The sequence below is a fragment of the Anguilla anguilla genome, chromosome 3 (assembly GCF_013347855.1).
Source record: "Anguilla anguilla isolate fAngAng1 chromosome 3, fAngAng1.pri, whole genome shotgun sequence".
In the NCBI taxonomy this organism is placed as follows: domain Eukaryota; kingdom Metazoa; phylum Chordata; class Actinopteri; order Anguilliformes; family Anguillidae; genus Anguilla; species Anguilla anguilla.
Genome location: NC_049203.1, coordinates 70,583,337 through 70,596,618, shown reverse-complemented (window position 1 = coordinate 70,596,618; position 13,282 = coordinate 70,583,337). Strand labels below are relative to the sequence as shown.

Sequence of the window (13,282 nt, the reverse complement as noted above, 5' to 3'; positions counted from 1 at the left end):
GACACCCCCCACACACACACACACAAAGATACACACACACACACACACACCCCCACACACACACACACAAAGATACACACACACACACACACACCCCCACACAGACACACACACACAGATACACACACACACACACACACCCCCACACAGATACCCCCACACAGATACACACACACACACACACGTGCACACACATACACACACACCACACACACATACACACAGATACACACACACACACCACACACACACACACACACACCACACATACATACACACAGATACACACACACACACACAAACACACACACACGTGTACACACACACACACACACGACACATACTTACACACACACACACACACACACGACACATACTTACACACACATGCACAAACACACACACACACACACACACACACACGTGCACACACACATGACGCATACTTACACACACATGCACAAACACACACACACACACACGGGCACACTCTCATACTGACAGGACCAGTGTGTTTCCCTAGTGACAGGGGATAATGAGTTGTGGGGGGGGCAGTGAGAGGTCCTACCTGCTATTTACGGAGACAGAGAGAGCTGGCAGGGAGAGGCTATGTGAGGCACAGAGCTGTGCATACACAGCATTCATACCCTTATTTCACTTCACATGTTGTGCATAACATATAGGCGGCAGTATAGTATAATGGCTAAGGAGTTGGTCTTGTTACCTAAAGGTCACAGGTTCAATTCCCCGGTAGGACACTGCCGTTGTACCCTTGAGCAAGGTACTTAACCTGCATTGCTTCAGTATATATCCAGCTGTATAAATGGATGCAATGTAAGTCGCTCTGGATAAGAGCGTCTGCTAAACGCCTGTAAACACGTAAACATAATGGTTAGCGGCTTTTATGTTACTCTCAGTTAGCTGGCCTTTCGCCAGCAGATGTGGCTCTCCAGAGAACGATCCGGTATAATGGAGGATACAGACAGCTGGTTTTCAGTGGACTGAGGCTTTACCCCAAACGGCTGCTGGAGTCCAGCATGCGCATGAACTGGGAGTGAGAGAGTAATCAGCACAGTGTTAGCGGGGGAGCACTGAGGTCACTCACTGACCAGAACCTGGCTCTGCTGAAAGCTCTTCAGCATGAGACAACACAAGAAAAGGTCTGTGTGCGTGTGTGAGTGTGTGTGTGCGTGTGCATGTGTGTGTGCATGTGCATGCGAGTATGTGTGTGTGCGCGTGTGCATGTGTGTGTGTGAATGCGTGAGTGTGTGTGTGTACATGTTAGTGTGTGTGTGAGTGTGTGTGCGTATGTGCATGTGAGTGTGTGTGAGTGTGTGTGTTCACATGGCAGCTGGGGTTGCCAGGACCTGTGAAATCCTTGTGTTGTAAGAAGCCCTCATTTCCACACAGGATAGCAGCAGAGACACTGAACACTTCCTTCCTGTCTGATCAGTGTGCTCTCTCGCTCCAGTGAGGGAGTAACACTCAGTCTCTACATGCGGCCGTTGAAATGGGACCATGTTTGGTCCTGGTCTTCATCTAAACCAGGTCCCATTGTGGGCCAGGTCTGTAATCTCTCCCATCCCCCCCCCCCCCCCCCCCCGAAAAACACCCACACTCACAGCATATTGCATAGGATCTATTTAATTCCACTCACTGGAACACATTGGGTCAGGGGGTGAGTACATTTCCCAGGACTAAATACAACTTCAGTTAAAAAAACAAAACAAACTCAAACAGGAATACAGCGATGCTATCTGAGCGACGCAGACGTTCCCTTTACACCCAGAGAGACCGACCTGGAGGGACAGCAGCCAGCTGCGCCACTGCAAGAGAACAGAGAGACCAGCGTTAGTATACCACTACAACCAGAGAGACCAGAGTTAGTATACCACTACAATCACACAGAGAGATCAGTGTTAGGATACCACTACAATCACACAGAGAGATCAGAGTTAGTATACCACCACAGTCAGAGAGACCAGCATTAGTATACCACTACTATCAGAGAGACCAGTGTTAGTATACCACTACAATCAGAGTCCAGCATTAGTATACCACTACTATCAGAGAGACCAGCGTTCGTATACCACTAAAAATCACACAGAGAGACCAGCGTTAGTATACCACAACAATCACACAGAGAGACCAGCATTAGTATACCACTACAATCAGAGAGACCAGCATTAGTATACCACTACAATCACACAGAGACCAGCATTAGTATACCACTACAATCACACAGAGACCAGCATTAGTATACCACTACAATCAGACACCGAGAGACCAGTGTTAGTATACCACTACAATCACACTGAGACCTGCATTAGTTTACCACTACAATCACACAGAGACCAGCATTAGTTTACCACTACAATCACACAGAGACCAGCATTAGTATACCACTACAATCAGAGAGACCAGCATTAGTATACCACTATAATCACACAGAGACCAGCATTAGTATACCCCTACAATCAGAGACCAGCTTTAGTATACCACTACAATCACAGAGAGACCAGCGTTAGTATACCCCTACAATCAGAGGCCAGCGTTAGTATACCACTACAATCACAGAGAGACCAGCGTTAGTATACCCCTACAATCACAGAGAGACCAGCATTAGTATACCACTACAATCACAGAGAGACCAGCATTAGTATACCACTACAATCACAGAGAGACCAGCGTTAGTATACCACTACAATCACAGAGAGACCAGCGTTAGTATACCACTACAAGTACACACACACTCACTCAGTCACTCACACTACCCTCCCTACCTACACACAAACACATAAATGAGAAAAAATATGTTAAACAACAGTGTGTAGTTAGGTGTAGTGTGGTTATCGGTGCATAAACTGTGTTTTCACATGCATATTGCGACCCACTCTAACCCCCTCTGACCGTCCGGCAGCCACAGCACTAAATGAAGCTAACATTAACAGCCCCTAGCCAGAGAGGAGTGGCTATGTGACAGAGCGCTGAAACGGACACCCCCAGCAACAGAAACACAAACCCCATACCACGTGACCCTCCGGAAAAAAACACATGAAGATGCAGCCAATAGGTGCACAGCACAAGGGTTCCTTCCTGTCAGGTGACATGATGTCATGCATGATTGATGTCTGGCAGTTCCCCAGCCAACAGGAAGCTGCCTTGGGATCAACAATCTGACCTAAATCACACCAGTGCAGAACTACTGCTCCCTACTGCATGCAGATGGGCTACTCCAGTGTGGCTCAGTCAATTGTTACAGACTGTGGACCAGCGGCACACAAGCCAAACTTTTCACAGAAAATTCTGTGACCTGGTGTTGGAAAGCACAGGAATTTTGAAAAAAAACCTGTGGAAAATGAGTACTATATCCAAGTTGTTCATTTTTGCCCCTGGAATAGATTAATTGTGGGTTGAAATTTCCCACTGAGCATAAAACGTAAAATATGACATGTCAAACTATTGAAATTACTGACAAAATACTACACTTTGGTGATTTCCTAAAACAAGCGCGCACACGCATTTCTCTCTTCAGCCGCGTCTCTAACAACATGGAGTCCTCTTCATTTCAGCAGGAGCTTCTCCGTCAGAAAGAGTAACGTGTACAGGACACTAGACCACGACACTGATCAATCGCTCGGCTGATCTGCCGCATTGAAGTAAAAAAAAAAAAAAAAAAGGGGGGGTGTGTGTGTGTGTGTGTGTGTGTGTGTGTGTCACATGACCGCAACATGGAACGCGCAGAGCGCGCGGGTACATCGTGTCCATTCGCACCGGGGAAAGCCCTCCTTTTGTCTACGGTTCAGCCAGGGCCGAGTGTTACTGTGTTCCAACCGCAACGCTCCGAACGGTACAGAACACATACACAAAGATATGCATCAGTTGTGTAGGGAGTTATACACTCATCTGATATATAATTTCACGTCACGTTTGTGTATTAATTATTCTGATTACACTGAGAAAGAAAACTTAACACTAGAAACGAGTCACCCTCGTGCAAGCCCGCTTTAGAGATGTTGCAAAGTATGAAGTAAATTGTTTAATCTAATTTAAAGGCATCCCCGCCCCTTTGATCTTTATCGCCAGAAAACACGAAAGTGCGCTTACCATTCACTGAGGTTTCATCCACCGAATGCACTCAAATCTTGAATCCAAGCGCCCTCATACATTCTTTGTGCGCCTCGATGAGGTCGCTGCAGCTTTCTTCGCCCTTCTCAATGATGCTGCAAATGGAAGGCAATTAATCCACACACAGCCTCCGCAACACAGAGCGCCATGGACAAGTGTCAGGTAGAATTAGTAAACTGTTCACAGCGCATTTACGTTAAAGCTCGGATCGTATTCACTTTTCATCTGTTATACTTGTCCGCCAGTTTTCTGGGATGCCTCCGCCTGGGTGCCCTGCAGATTCCTTACCATGCATCTCTAGCTTTCTTGGTCTCAGGACATTCACAGCACGGCGTTGGGGTCTCCTCCGGCTCGGCGCTCTCCGGCGTAGTCTCACAAGACTCCGCTGTCAGGGTCGACATTTTCTTTCTTGGGGTCTGCCTTGTTGCAACATGAAAACAACACAGTTTCAATTAAACCTGGCGACCTACTGAAACGTACAAAGGGCCTCAAAATCAAATTATTGCGCGCCGGTGAGAAATTTGTGCAGCACCAAAGAAACAAACTAATAACCGACAAGCTAATTCCATCCTTACTGCTGTCAGGCGCACGGGAAGTGCGAACACAACTTGCTAGCCAACTTAGAAAGCTGATAAATTCCCTAACCCCTTGGCAATTTAGTTTTCAAACTAATTAAACGGAATATCAAGCAGGCGTAGCATCAAAGTAAATGTAGCGGGGAAGCTAGCTGGTATCATTGTCTCATAAGCAAAACTAATAAAACAAGAAACAGAATTTCCAGCACTGTCCAACTTCGTTGCTGAAATTCTCTACTTTGGATAGAAAACTTTCATGTTACAAATTACACATTTTAGCCCATGCAGCCAGCTAGCTACCTGTTTGGAAGAAAATGTCGAAATGACGCCTAGTGGGCGTGTGCGCATGAAGACCAGACGATTCAGTAGAGGAAGGGTTAAACCAAACACGAACAATGTATGTTGCATAACTCTCATTTCGTATGTAGGGTGACCTCACGTGCGTCCTCTGTTACGCAGCGCGAGCCCCACAGAAATGGGTGAGATGTCTGGGGTCTGTAGTTCTACATTCACATACATGTGCGCAGCATCAGCCGATTTTCACTACAATTCCCGGATCCATGTATGTTGTCGGTAGTGCGGGCATGACAATGCGCTGCGGGCGGACGATGGAGACCCTGCACAGGCCGCTCCAGTTCAGCCCACACACTAAATGACTGTATCTATTTCCTAAATTGGCCAATTAATATATCACAGATTTAACAAGGTTCACATCAAATTAACCTGGTTTCGTATTTCACCCAATCAATCAGTTTATTCCTTTATACAGTACGGCATCATTATTAGGCCTACTTTAAACTAACCGAATGCATCGATAGCCCATCCCCTTCTCATTGCACAGACCGGAAAATGGGCGTGGCCAGCTCGAATGAATAAAGCCCCGTGCCCAGCATCTTTCATTAAGTGAAATCTGATATAGGCCGTGCAGCTCTTTACTCTGCATTCTGAATCTCGGCGATGCACTGCATAGAGACTGAACGGCCATTTTCTCTGGGAAACCTGCAGAACCTTTGATATAGGCTTCTTCAGGATTGTGGTCAGGTACCATAAATGACGTATGATTTGTGTTGCTTGTACACTGTACATCGTCTTAGGCTCTATTATGTGAAACTGCGTATTGTACAGTATTTGGTAATTGTCAGTCAGCGTATTTCTCTTTTGCACAGGTACAGAGGGTGTGCTTTGCTAGTCCGAGACAGTCAGAGAAGCGTTAATTTAATAAGTGGAACACTTATGTCCCTACATTAATACCGGTGACCTTGCGCAGGAGTTACAGAAGGCTCTATCACGCTGTTGTTGCAGTGACATCTCTGGGCCAGCAGGGGGCCCCATTGTTCCGATGTACACACAACACGTTTCCATCGTCAACGCAGGGCAAGTGCATCTTATTTTCGGTCTACCTCAGGTGGTCACTATTGGCTTAAATTAGGTAGTGCCATTATTTGAGAACCAGTATCATATACTGTGACCAATTCCTCCCTCATAATTTTATTTTTCACAATCAATTCTTCAACATCTTGAAAAGATTATAGTTAAATTAGAAATGCAATCCTAAAAAAATAATTAAATGTGAAATGACATGAAGATGAGTAAAGACGAAGCAAATAAAGTATGGAATTCAAGTTAAAGGGTTACATTCCTGACTTAGAGGTCCAATAGGGGCTGTTATATATAACATGGACATTAGCAACAATGTCATCAAGAAGCTGCAATTAGGTACTTTGTGTGTATGTGAGTTTGTGTGTGTGTGTGACTGTGCGTGCATGTGTGTTTAAGAATAAAAAATCTGGGGAAAAAAATCCAGGAGCAGAGATGACTTGAGAATATGATTTATTGTCAGAAACTGAAATAGTCAGAAATTGTCTTCTGATGAGACTCATGTGATTGAATATTTATACAGCAGGATTTTTACTGCACAGAAGCCATGCAGGCTGAGCACCACCCAGGAGGTTTCCCCGGCCTGGGGTTTGAACCATGGCCCTGACCCTGATCACTGACCCACGTGTTCGAGGTGTGGCCCTCCCCCCCCCCCCCCCCCCCCCCCCCCCCCCCCCCCCCCCCCCCCCCCCCCCCCCCCCCACGCAGAGGGGCGTGGCCCCCCCGCAGCACCCCCGCTCGCAGCCCTAGCCGAACACGCACACGGTCCCGGAGGCCAGCCGGTGCTTGTACTCGTACAGGTAGAAGGACGCCTGCGGGAAGTTGCAGCGCATCTCCATGGGTCCCGGGACCACGTGCACGACCACGCCCCCCCCCAGCCCCTCCCGCAGCTTGCGCAGCATGCGCCCGGCCAGGTAGCGCCCCGCCCGCTCAGGCTCCTCCTCCAGCGAGGCGTACACCTCCGGCGGCGGGTTGGGGATCTTCCACTCCAGCTCCACGATCAGCTGGTGGATGCGGCTCTTGTCCAGGGAGGTGGGCGTGTCCCGGTAGCAGGCCACCACCGCCACTCCACCGGGCCGCTCCGGAGGCACGGTCAGCAGGCTGTCCCGCCGCTCGGCCCCGCCCCCGAGCTCGGCCCCGCCCTCGAGCTCAGCCCCGCCCCCGAGCTCAGCCCCGCCCCCGGCCGCACCCTCACCCCCCGCCCCGCCCCCCGCCCCGGGCGGGTGCACCATGACGGCCCAGCGCATCCAGTCGTAGTTCTTCTCCAGCGCTTTGAGGATGGCGGCCGCCTGCTCCCCGGGGGGCCTGCCGCTCAGCTGGGCGTCGCCGGACATGCGCCGCACGTCGTCCCGCGCCTGCTCCAGGAAGTACCCCGAGCACAGCGCCCCCGTCGCCTTCATCTTCCTGTAGAGCGCCCCCATGCGCTCGCCCCAAACCTTCATCAGCAGCGCCTGGTCCCGCCCCGTCAGGGACGCCTGCACGAACAGGCACAGCAGCCCCGTCCCCAGCACGAAGTTCACCTGTCACCACGGCAACACACACAGGGGAAAGGGGCTTCTGGGTCATTTCTCAACAGCAACAAGCCCCTGGAGAATGTTAGGCTAGAGGTTAAAGAAATGTTTCCCTTTGATCTACGTGGAGTGATGTTGTTTGCTTTTAACAGCCGAGATAAAATAATCTCATTTAAAAGAGAGACATGGTCCAAGATAGCAGTGTTTGCCTGAGTTTCAAGGCTGCGGGTTGGACAGGAGATTGTGTTAGGCAGGGGTGGGATGGGGTTGGACTTGACATTTGAAAATTTCTCTCATGTTGCCCTTAAGTCTAACTGCAGAACCTCCAGTGATCGTAATGTTTGTTCTCCTGACTGAAAAAAGCTCCATTGGGTTATGTTCCTGTAGAGGTCACTGCTAGAATCTTACCCCCACTCTCCTCAATCAGTCATTAATGATGTCACAAGAATTCCTACTCTAAGCCACGCCCTTTCCCTACTGCAGTTCCTGGATGATAGAACTGTTGTGTGTCCTCTATCTACCGTCTATGATGTCACAGGAAGTACTTACAATGCACATCCTCTGTCCTCCAACAACCTTTGATTTATGCTTAAGTCTTAAATGACCAAAATGTGTATCATACATTTTTAAAAATAACTTATTTCCACTTTCACAAAAGTAACACTATGCATATGTGACCAGTTCTGGATGCGTGCAGAACACACTGTATGGAGATTGGTGCCTTTTTGAACAGCAGTGAAATAACATGTCATTAATGAGCTACAGGTGTGCAGATTTTTGCAGAGCTGCCTGTCGTGTTGGGTGAAGCGGTGCGTGGTACTGGCCTGGTGCCAGAGCCGAAATGGCGGGGCCTGGTGCCCAGAGCCGAAATGGCGGGAGGCTTGGTGCCAGAGCCGAAATGGCGGGAGGCTTGGTGCCAGAGCCGAAATGGTGGGGGGCTTGGTGCCAGAGCCGAAATGGCGGGAGGCTTGGTGCCAGAGCCGAAATGGCGGGGCCTGGTGTCCAGAGCCGAAATGGCGGGAGGCTTGGTGCCAGAGCCAAAATGGCGGGAGGCTTGGTGCCCAGAGCCGAAATGGCGGGAGGCCTGGTGCCAGAGCCGAAATGGCGGGAGGCTGACCTTCTCACAGAACTCGCGCAGCTCCCAGCGCTTGGGCCTCCGGGTCTGGATCAGCTCCTCCAGCAGGGTGGGCTGGGCGGTCAGGGCGGCCACGCCCATCAGCCGGGCGTGCATGGCGATCAGCTGCCTCTCCAGACGCAGGTCGCGCGCGTACTCCAGGAAGGCCTCCGTCTCGCGCTTGGTGCAGGTGGGCGCGGCCCTCACCAGCGCCCCCAGCTGGCCGTACACCAGCGCCAGGTCCCCCTCCAGCCGGTGCACCTCCTCGTCCGCCAGGAGTCCCCGCCCCGCCTCGCCCAGCTCCTGGTCGATGTGGTCCAGGTTCTTCTTGACCAGGTCCAGCTCCTCAGGTGCGTCGTTGCCGTCCAGGTAGGAGCAGATGTTCTGGACCAGTCCCCGCAGGGTCTGCATGTACCCGACTGGTTCCAGAACCTTCCCAAACAGCGCCATGGCAACCGCTCACCGGGTGTCCTGTAAATCCAACACACCTTGTGCCAGGAAAAATACTAAAGTGCTGAGCTCCAGACAGACAGACAGGCCAGAATCCAGGAAGATTAGATTAATACAGACAAACAAAAATCCACACAACAGACACTGGACACCTGCAGGAAGTACAGATAGTCAGAGCCAGAGATAATATTTAAAAATGGGAAGTAACATTCATCTAAAACTCTGAAATTGAATGTTTTAGCAGCTGTGACTCTCCACTCACCCTAATGTCCCTCAGAATGGAGATTAACCTTCAGCTGCTGCCTGTATTTATACCCATTCCAGAACAAAGGAACTCCTGATAATTTTTTTGATTATTATTTTAACCTTCACAGTACCTGTTCAGTCACCTTTCTCAGAAGCCTGACAATTGTATTCATGTGAGCAGGAGACAGTTCAGAATTAGCAGTGAATTAGTGGCTTTCTGGCATCACGTTTCTCATAGAAACTAGATGTGTTTCTATGACACCATAACTTTTTTCCATGTAGTTCCATTTACCAGTATGTTTATATTTTTCATTGCTTAAATGTTTCTCTTGGCTACCCGAGACGCAGAATAACATAATTCTGAAACATGTTAGATTTTTTTTCTCTCTTGTAGTTCAGTTTTAATTTGGGCACCACAAATATTTTATTTTCTGGGATTTTGTTGACCTTTTGTTGACATTCAGTGGGTGAGCTGTGTGGGGGTATTCAACACCGATAAGAAATCTGCACGTTTAGGAAGTGCTCCGAGGCAATAGCGCCCTCTGTTGGTGTTAAACAGAACTCCTTAACGCAGGGGTTTTTAACAGGTTTTGATGCAGGGACCCAAGCCCAGGTTCAGTCATCCAAGAGATCCCCATCGGAAGTTTAAAATGGTTATACTAAAATAAAAAGGTTTTATAAAAATCACTATGTGGGGAGGGGGTGGTTCAGATTGAGATCTCAGACCGAGAAGGGGAGGGCGGGGTTGTAATCACGAAAAGGGGGGCTGGGGGTAAGACTGATTTTGGGGTAGGGTTGCGATTACACCCCATTGAATCGCAGGTTTTACTGGACCTCTCAGAATGATGCACACACAGAGCATTCTGCCAAGAGGTGATGTGAGGATTCAGCTCCCAGTATTTTAGTATTTTATGGAATTCCTTCCGAACATTCTTTTTTCACACTTTTTTCCACCAATGTGTGTAAAATCTGAGGTCTTTGGATCCTGTGAGTAGTGACAGCAAACAGAATGGACTCCAGCTCTTCTTTACAGTTCTGGTCCTTGATGGACAGAATAGCCAATCTTCCCTCTCATTTTTAAATTAATCTCAGTCCATCTTAATCCCTTGATTAAACACTTACCTGTTCCATAAGCTCAAAGACATGTCAAGTAATTTTGAGGTTCCATACCCCAAAATCTACAGCCCAGAAAAATGAACCATAGATCATATAAAATACCACTAAAAAAGTCTGAACATCGATAAAGCAACGTAAAAATGACTCGTTTCCCTGAAAGTGAAGTCTGCCCCCAAAGCCCCGCCGTTCTGTGTAGGATGTGGACTGTGGGCCAAGATCCGTTTCTAAGAGCGTAATTTATGCGAAGTGTGTGGACATTTCCAAGATTATTAGAAAAGTCAGAATATCAGCATTTTATTTTGAATGACTTTGAAGTACTGGATAATTTTCTTAAATCTGAAGAGTATTTAATAATAGTTTTTTAATGACTCATGAAGTCACACATGCTCTGGTCTGGATAAGCTACATTTCCAACATAAACTCACAGCCCTGCAGTCTGAGTCATACTCAACAGGTCCCCTCGGCCCAGAACACCCAGAACAGGCCCACTCGGGCCAGAACACCCAGAACAGGTCCCCTCGGGCCAAAACACCCAGAACAGGTCCCCTCGGGCCAAAACACCCAGAACAGGCTCACTCAGCCCAAAACACCCAGAACAGGCTCACTCAGGCCAAAACACCCAGAACAGGCCCACTCAGAGTCTGAAACATTCATTAGACTGAGAGTTAGGAAATTCAACTTCATTATTAGAGGAGCTACGTGCTAAAATACATGCCTGAAAATCAGACTGGAGAAACTACACACATAAATATGTAACCTCTCCCTATGAGAAGTGCTGTCGAGCACAAATTAAATCACCCGAACAGCTGTTCTACAGATGCCTTACTTGTCTAATGAAACACTGTTACACGTTCACCCTCCAGGGATTTAAACAGGATGGAAAAAATACAGCATGCATGCGAACACACACACACCTACCTGCACAAGCTCAGACTCGCACACTCACCCCCGTCCTGCAGGTAGAGACAGGTAACACCCACACAGCGTTTAAAAACAGAAGCTTTAATTCACATCCAGCTGCCAGGAGGGGAAACAGCAAGTTTTACAGCAGACAGAAAAGAGTCAGTCTGGGGACAATTCAACATAAAATTCAAATGGTTTAAACAAAAAAAAAAAAGTTGTGTGTACATATGCGGGGAATCTTGGGTGTGTGTGTGCATGCAAGTCTGTCTGTATGTGTGCGCGCGTGTGTCTGTGTGCAGGTGTGTGTGTGTGTGTGTGTGTCTGTGTGCAGGTGTGTGTGTGAGAGTATGTGTGTGTGTGTGTGTGTGTGAGTGTCTGTGTGCAGGTGTGTGTGTGAATGTGCAGGTGTGTGTGTGAGTGTGAGTGTGTGTGTGCAGGTGTGTGTGTGTGTGAGTGTGTGTGTGTTAGGGAGACTGTCAGTAGGGTCGCATGCGGCCCATGAGGGGCGGGGCTCTGTTGGGCGGGGTTATGGCGATGTCCAGGTAGTCCCCGATCTGGAACCGCTGAGACTGCAGTGTCATGGAATCATCCGCCCCCTTCCGCCCCGATACGGTGTTTCCGATGTCCTTCACCCTGAAACCAAACACAGCGTCAGTCCTTCACCCTGAAACCAAACACAGCGTCAGTCCTTCACCCTGAAACCAAACACAGCGTCAGTCCTTCACCCTGAAACCAAACACAGCGTCAGTCCTTCACCCTGAAACCAAACACAGCGTCAGTCCTTCACCCTGAAACCAAACACAGCGTCAGTCCTTCACCCTGAAACCAAACACAGCGTCAGTCCTTCACCCTGAAACCAAACACAGCGTCAGTCCTTCACCCTGAAACCAAACACAGCGTCAGTCCTTCACCCTGAAACCAAACAGTCAGTCCTTCACCCTGAAACCAAACAGAGAGACAGTCCTTCACCATGAAACCAAACAGTCAGTCCTTCACCCTGAAACCAAACATTGCGACAGTCCTTCACCCTGAAACCAAACATTGCGACAGTCCTTCACCCTGAAACCAAACATTGCGACAGTCCTTCACCCTGAAACCAAACCGGGGTAGGTGGGGGGGTGGGTTGCATGCCATGTGAACGTGATGTTGCTACGTGAACGCGCCGTTGCCATGTGAACAGACCAGCGTGCACCTATGCTGCTGCGTCCCTCTGAAGTCTCACCTGTAGCCTTGTCGTTTGGGGTCGGGGTAAACGATGGCAAACCCAAAGTGAGTTCCTTTTTTCCGAGCTTCCGGATAAACTTCTTTCACTAGGCTGGTGAGCTCCTTCAGAGTGGCATCCATCCTGTCAGAGGATCAAACGTTTAATACTCACCAGGATGTATCCAGGGCAACCAACAGGCCAATTACAGCATGGCATATAAATCTCATCACCGGCACAAAAACAAGTTCACCAACACCAGCAGTTTGGGTAGAGACCAGTCAGAAACATAGAATAACTATAAATAACTGTGTTGATTTACAAAGTCAACGATAACTTCAACAACATTGCGTACTCACAGTGCCCTGTGTCTACCTGTGAGCCGTGTTACACATCCTTCAATTAGCCTCAAGGGTGTATCAAAACTGTACGGCCCGCTCCCAAAGTAGGGATCTGTAGGGCTGTAACGCCAGTGGTGGCCCAGGATGCTGGGTCGGTTTGGATGACTCTGGGACTGTTTGGAAAGGTGTGCTTTACCAGGTGTAGATCTGCAGTTCACTGGACGGGACGTTCCCGCGTGCGAACTCGTCCATCCTGTGGTGTCGGCCATTGTTGGTGGTGAAAACCCGTAGTAGCAGGGGACAAGTCTGCAAACAACAGC

The 13,282-nt window shown here is 48.8% G+C and overlaps 3 protein-coding genes across 3 annotated transcripts in view; all 3 read right to left on the bottom strand.

Moving 5' to 3' along the window:
* Positions 1-1,628: 1,628 nt before the first annotated feature.
* LOC118222855 (cytochrome c oxidase copper chaperone-like) lies at positions 1,629-5,118 on the bottom strand. Its single transcript, XM_035408755.1, has 4 exons — positions 5,004-5,118; positions 4,417-4,548; positions 4,108-4,223; positions 1,629-1,826 (listed from the first exon to the last, which is right to left on the bottom strand). The coding sequence occupies exons 2-3, from the start codon at positions 4,527-4,529 to the stop codon at positions 4,139-4,141; spliced, it is 198 nt and encodes a 65-aa protein (XP_035264646.1). The 5' UTR covers positions 4,530-4,548; positions 5,004-5,118; the 3' UTR covers positions 1,629-1,826; positions 4,108-4,138.
* Positions 5,119-6,826: 1,708 nt separating this feature from the next.
* On the bottom strand, positions 6,827-9,717 carry LOC118223228. The gene is made up of 3 exons (XM_035409468.1): positions 8,709-9,717; positions 7,295-7,600; positions 6,827-7,210 (listed from the first exon to the last, which is right to left on the bottom strand). Exons 1-3 carry the CDS (start codon positions 9,153-9,155, stop codon positions 6,827-6,829), a joined length of 1,137 nt encoding a protein of 378 aa, XP_035265359.1. The 5' UTR covers positions 9,156-9,717.
* Positions 9,718-11,866: 2,149 nt separating this feature from the next.
* Positions 11,867-13,282, bottom strand: part of LOC118222560 (histone deacetylase complex subunit SAP18) — a 2,097-nt gene continuing 681 nt past the window's right edge. Inside the window, exons 2-4 of the mRNA XM_035408238.1 lie at positions 13,159-13,268; positions 12,643-12,765; positions 11,867-12,053 (exon numbers count right to left, since the gene is read on the bottom strand). Of these exons, the coding sequence (XP_035264129.1) occupies positions 11,897-12,053; positions 12,643-12,765; positions 13,159-13,268 (390 nt within the window). The 3' untranslated portion in view covers positions 11,867-11,896. The remainder of the gene's footprint in view (positions 12,054-12,642; positions 12,766-13,158; positions 13,269-13,282) is intronic.

Excerpts from the sequence above, each read along its gene's own strand:
- LOC118222855 (XM_035408755.1), bottom strand. The coding sequence starts at position 4,529 with ATGTCGACCCTGACAGCGGAGTCTTGTGAGACTACGCCGGAGAGCGCC. Across the intron at positions 4,224-4,416 it reads AAGAAAGCTAGAGATGCATG|CATCATTGAGAAGGGCGAAG; the intron begins GTAAGGAATCTG and ends TTCCATTTGCAG.
- LOC118223228 (XM_035409468.1), bottom strand. The coding sequence starts at position 9,155 with ATGGCGCTGTTTGGGAAGGTTCTGGAACCAGTCGGGTACATGCAGACC. Across the intron at positions 7,601-8,708 it reads TGCGCGAGTTCTGTGAGAAG|GTGAACTTCGTGCTGGGGAC; the intron begins GTCAGCCTCCCG and ends CCGTGGTGACAG. Across the intron at positions 7,211-7,294 it reads TCATGGTGCACCCGCCCGGG|CTCGGGGGCGGGGCCGAGCG; the intron begins GCGGGGGGCGGG and ends GGCGGGGCCGAG.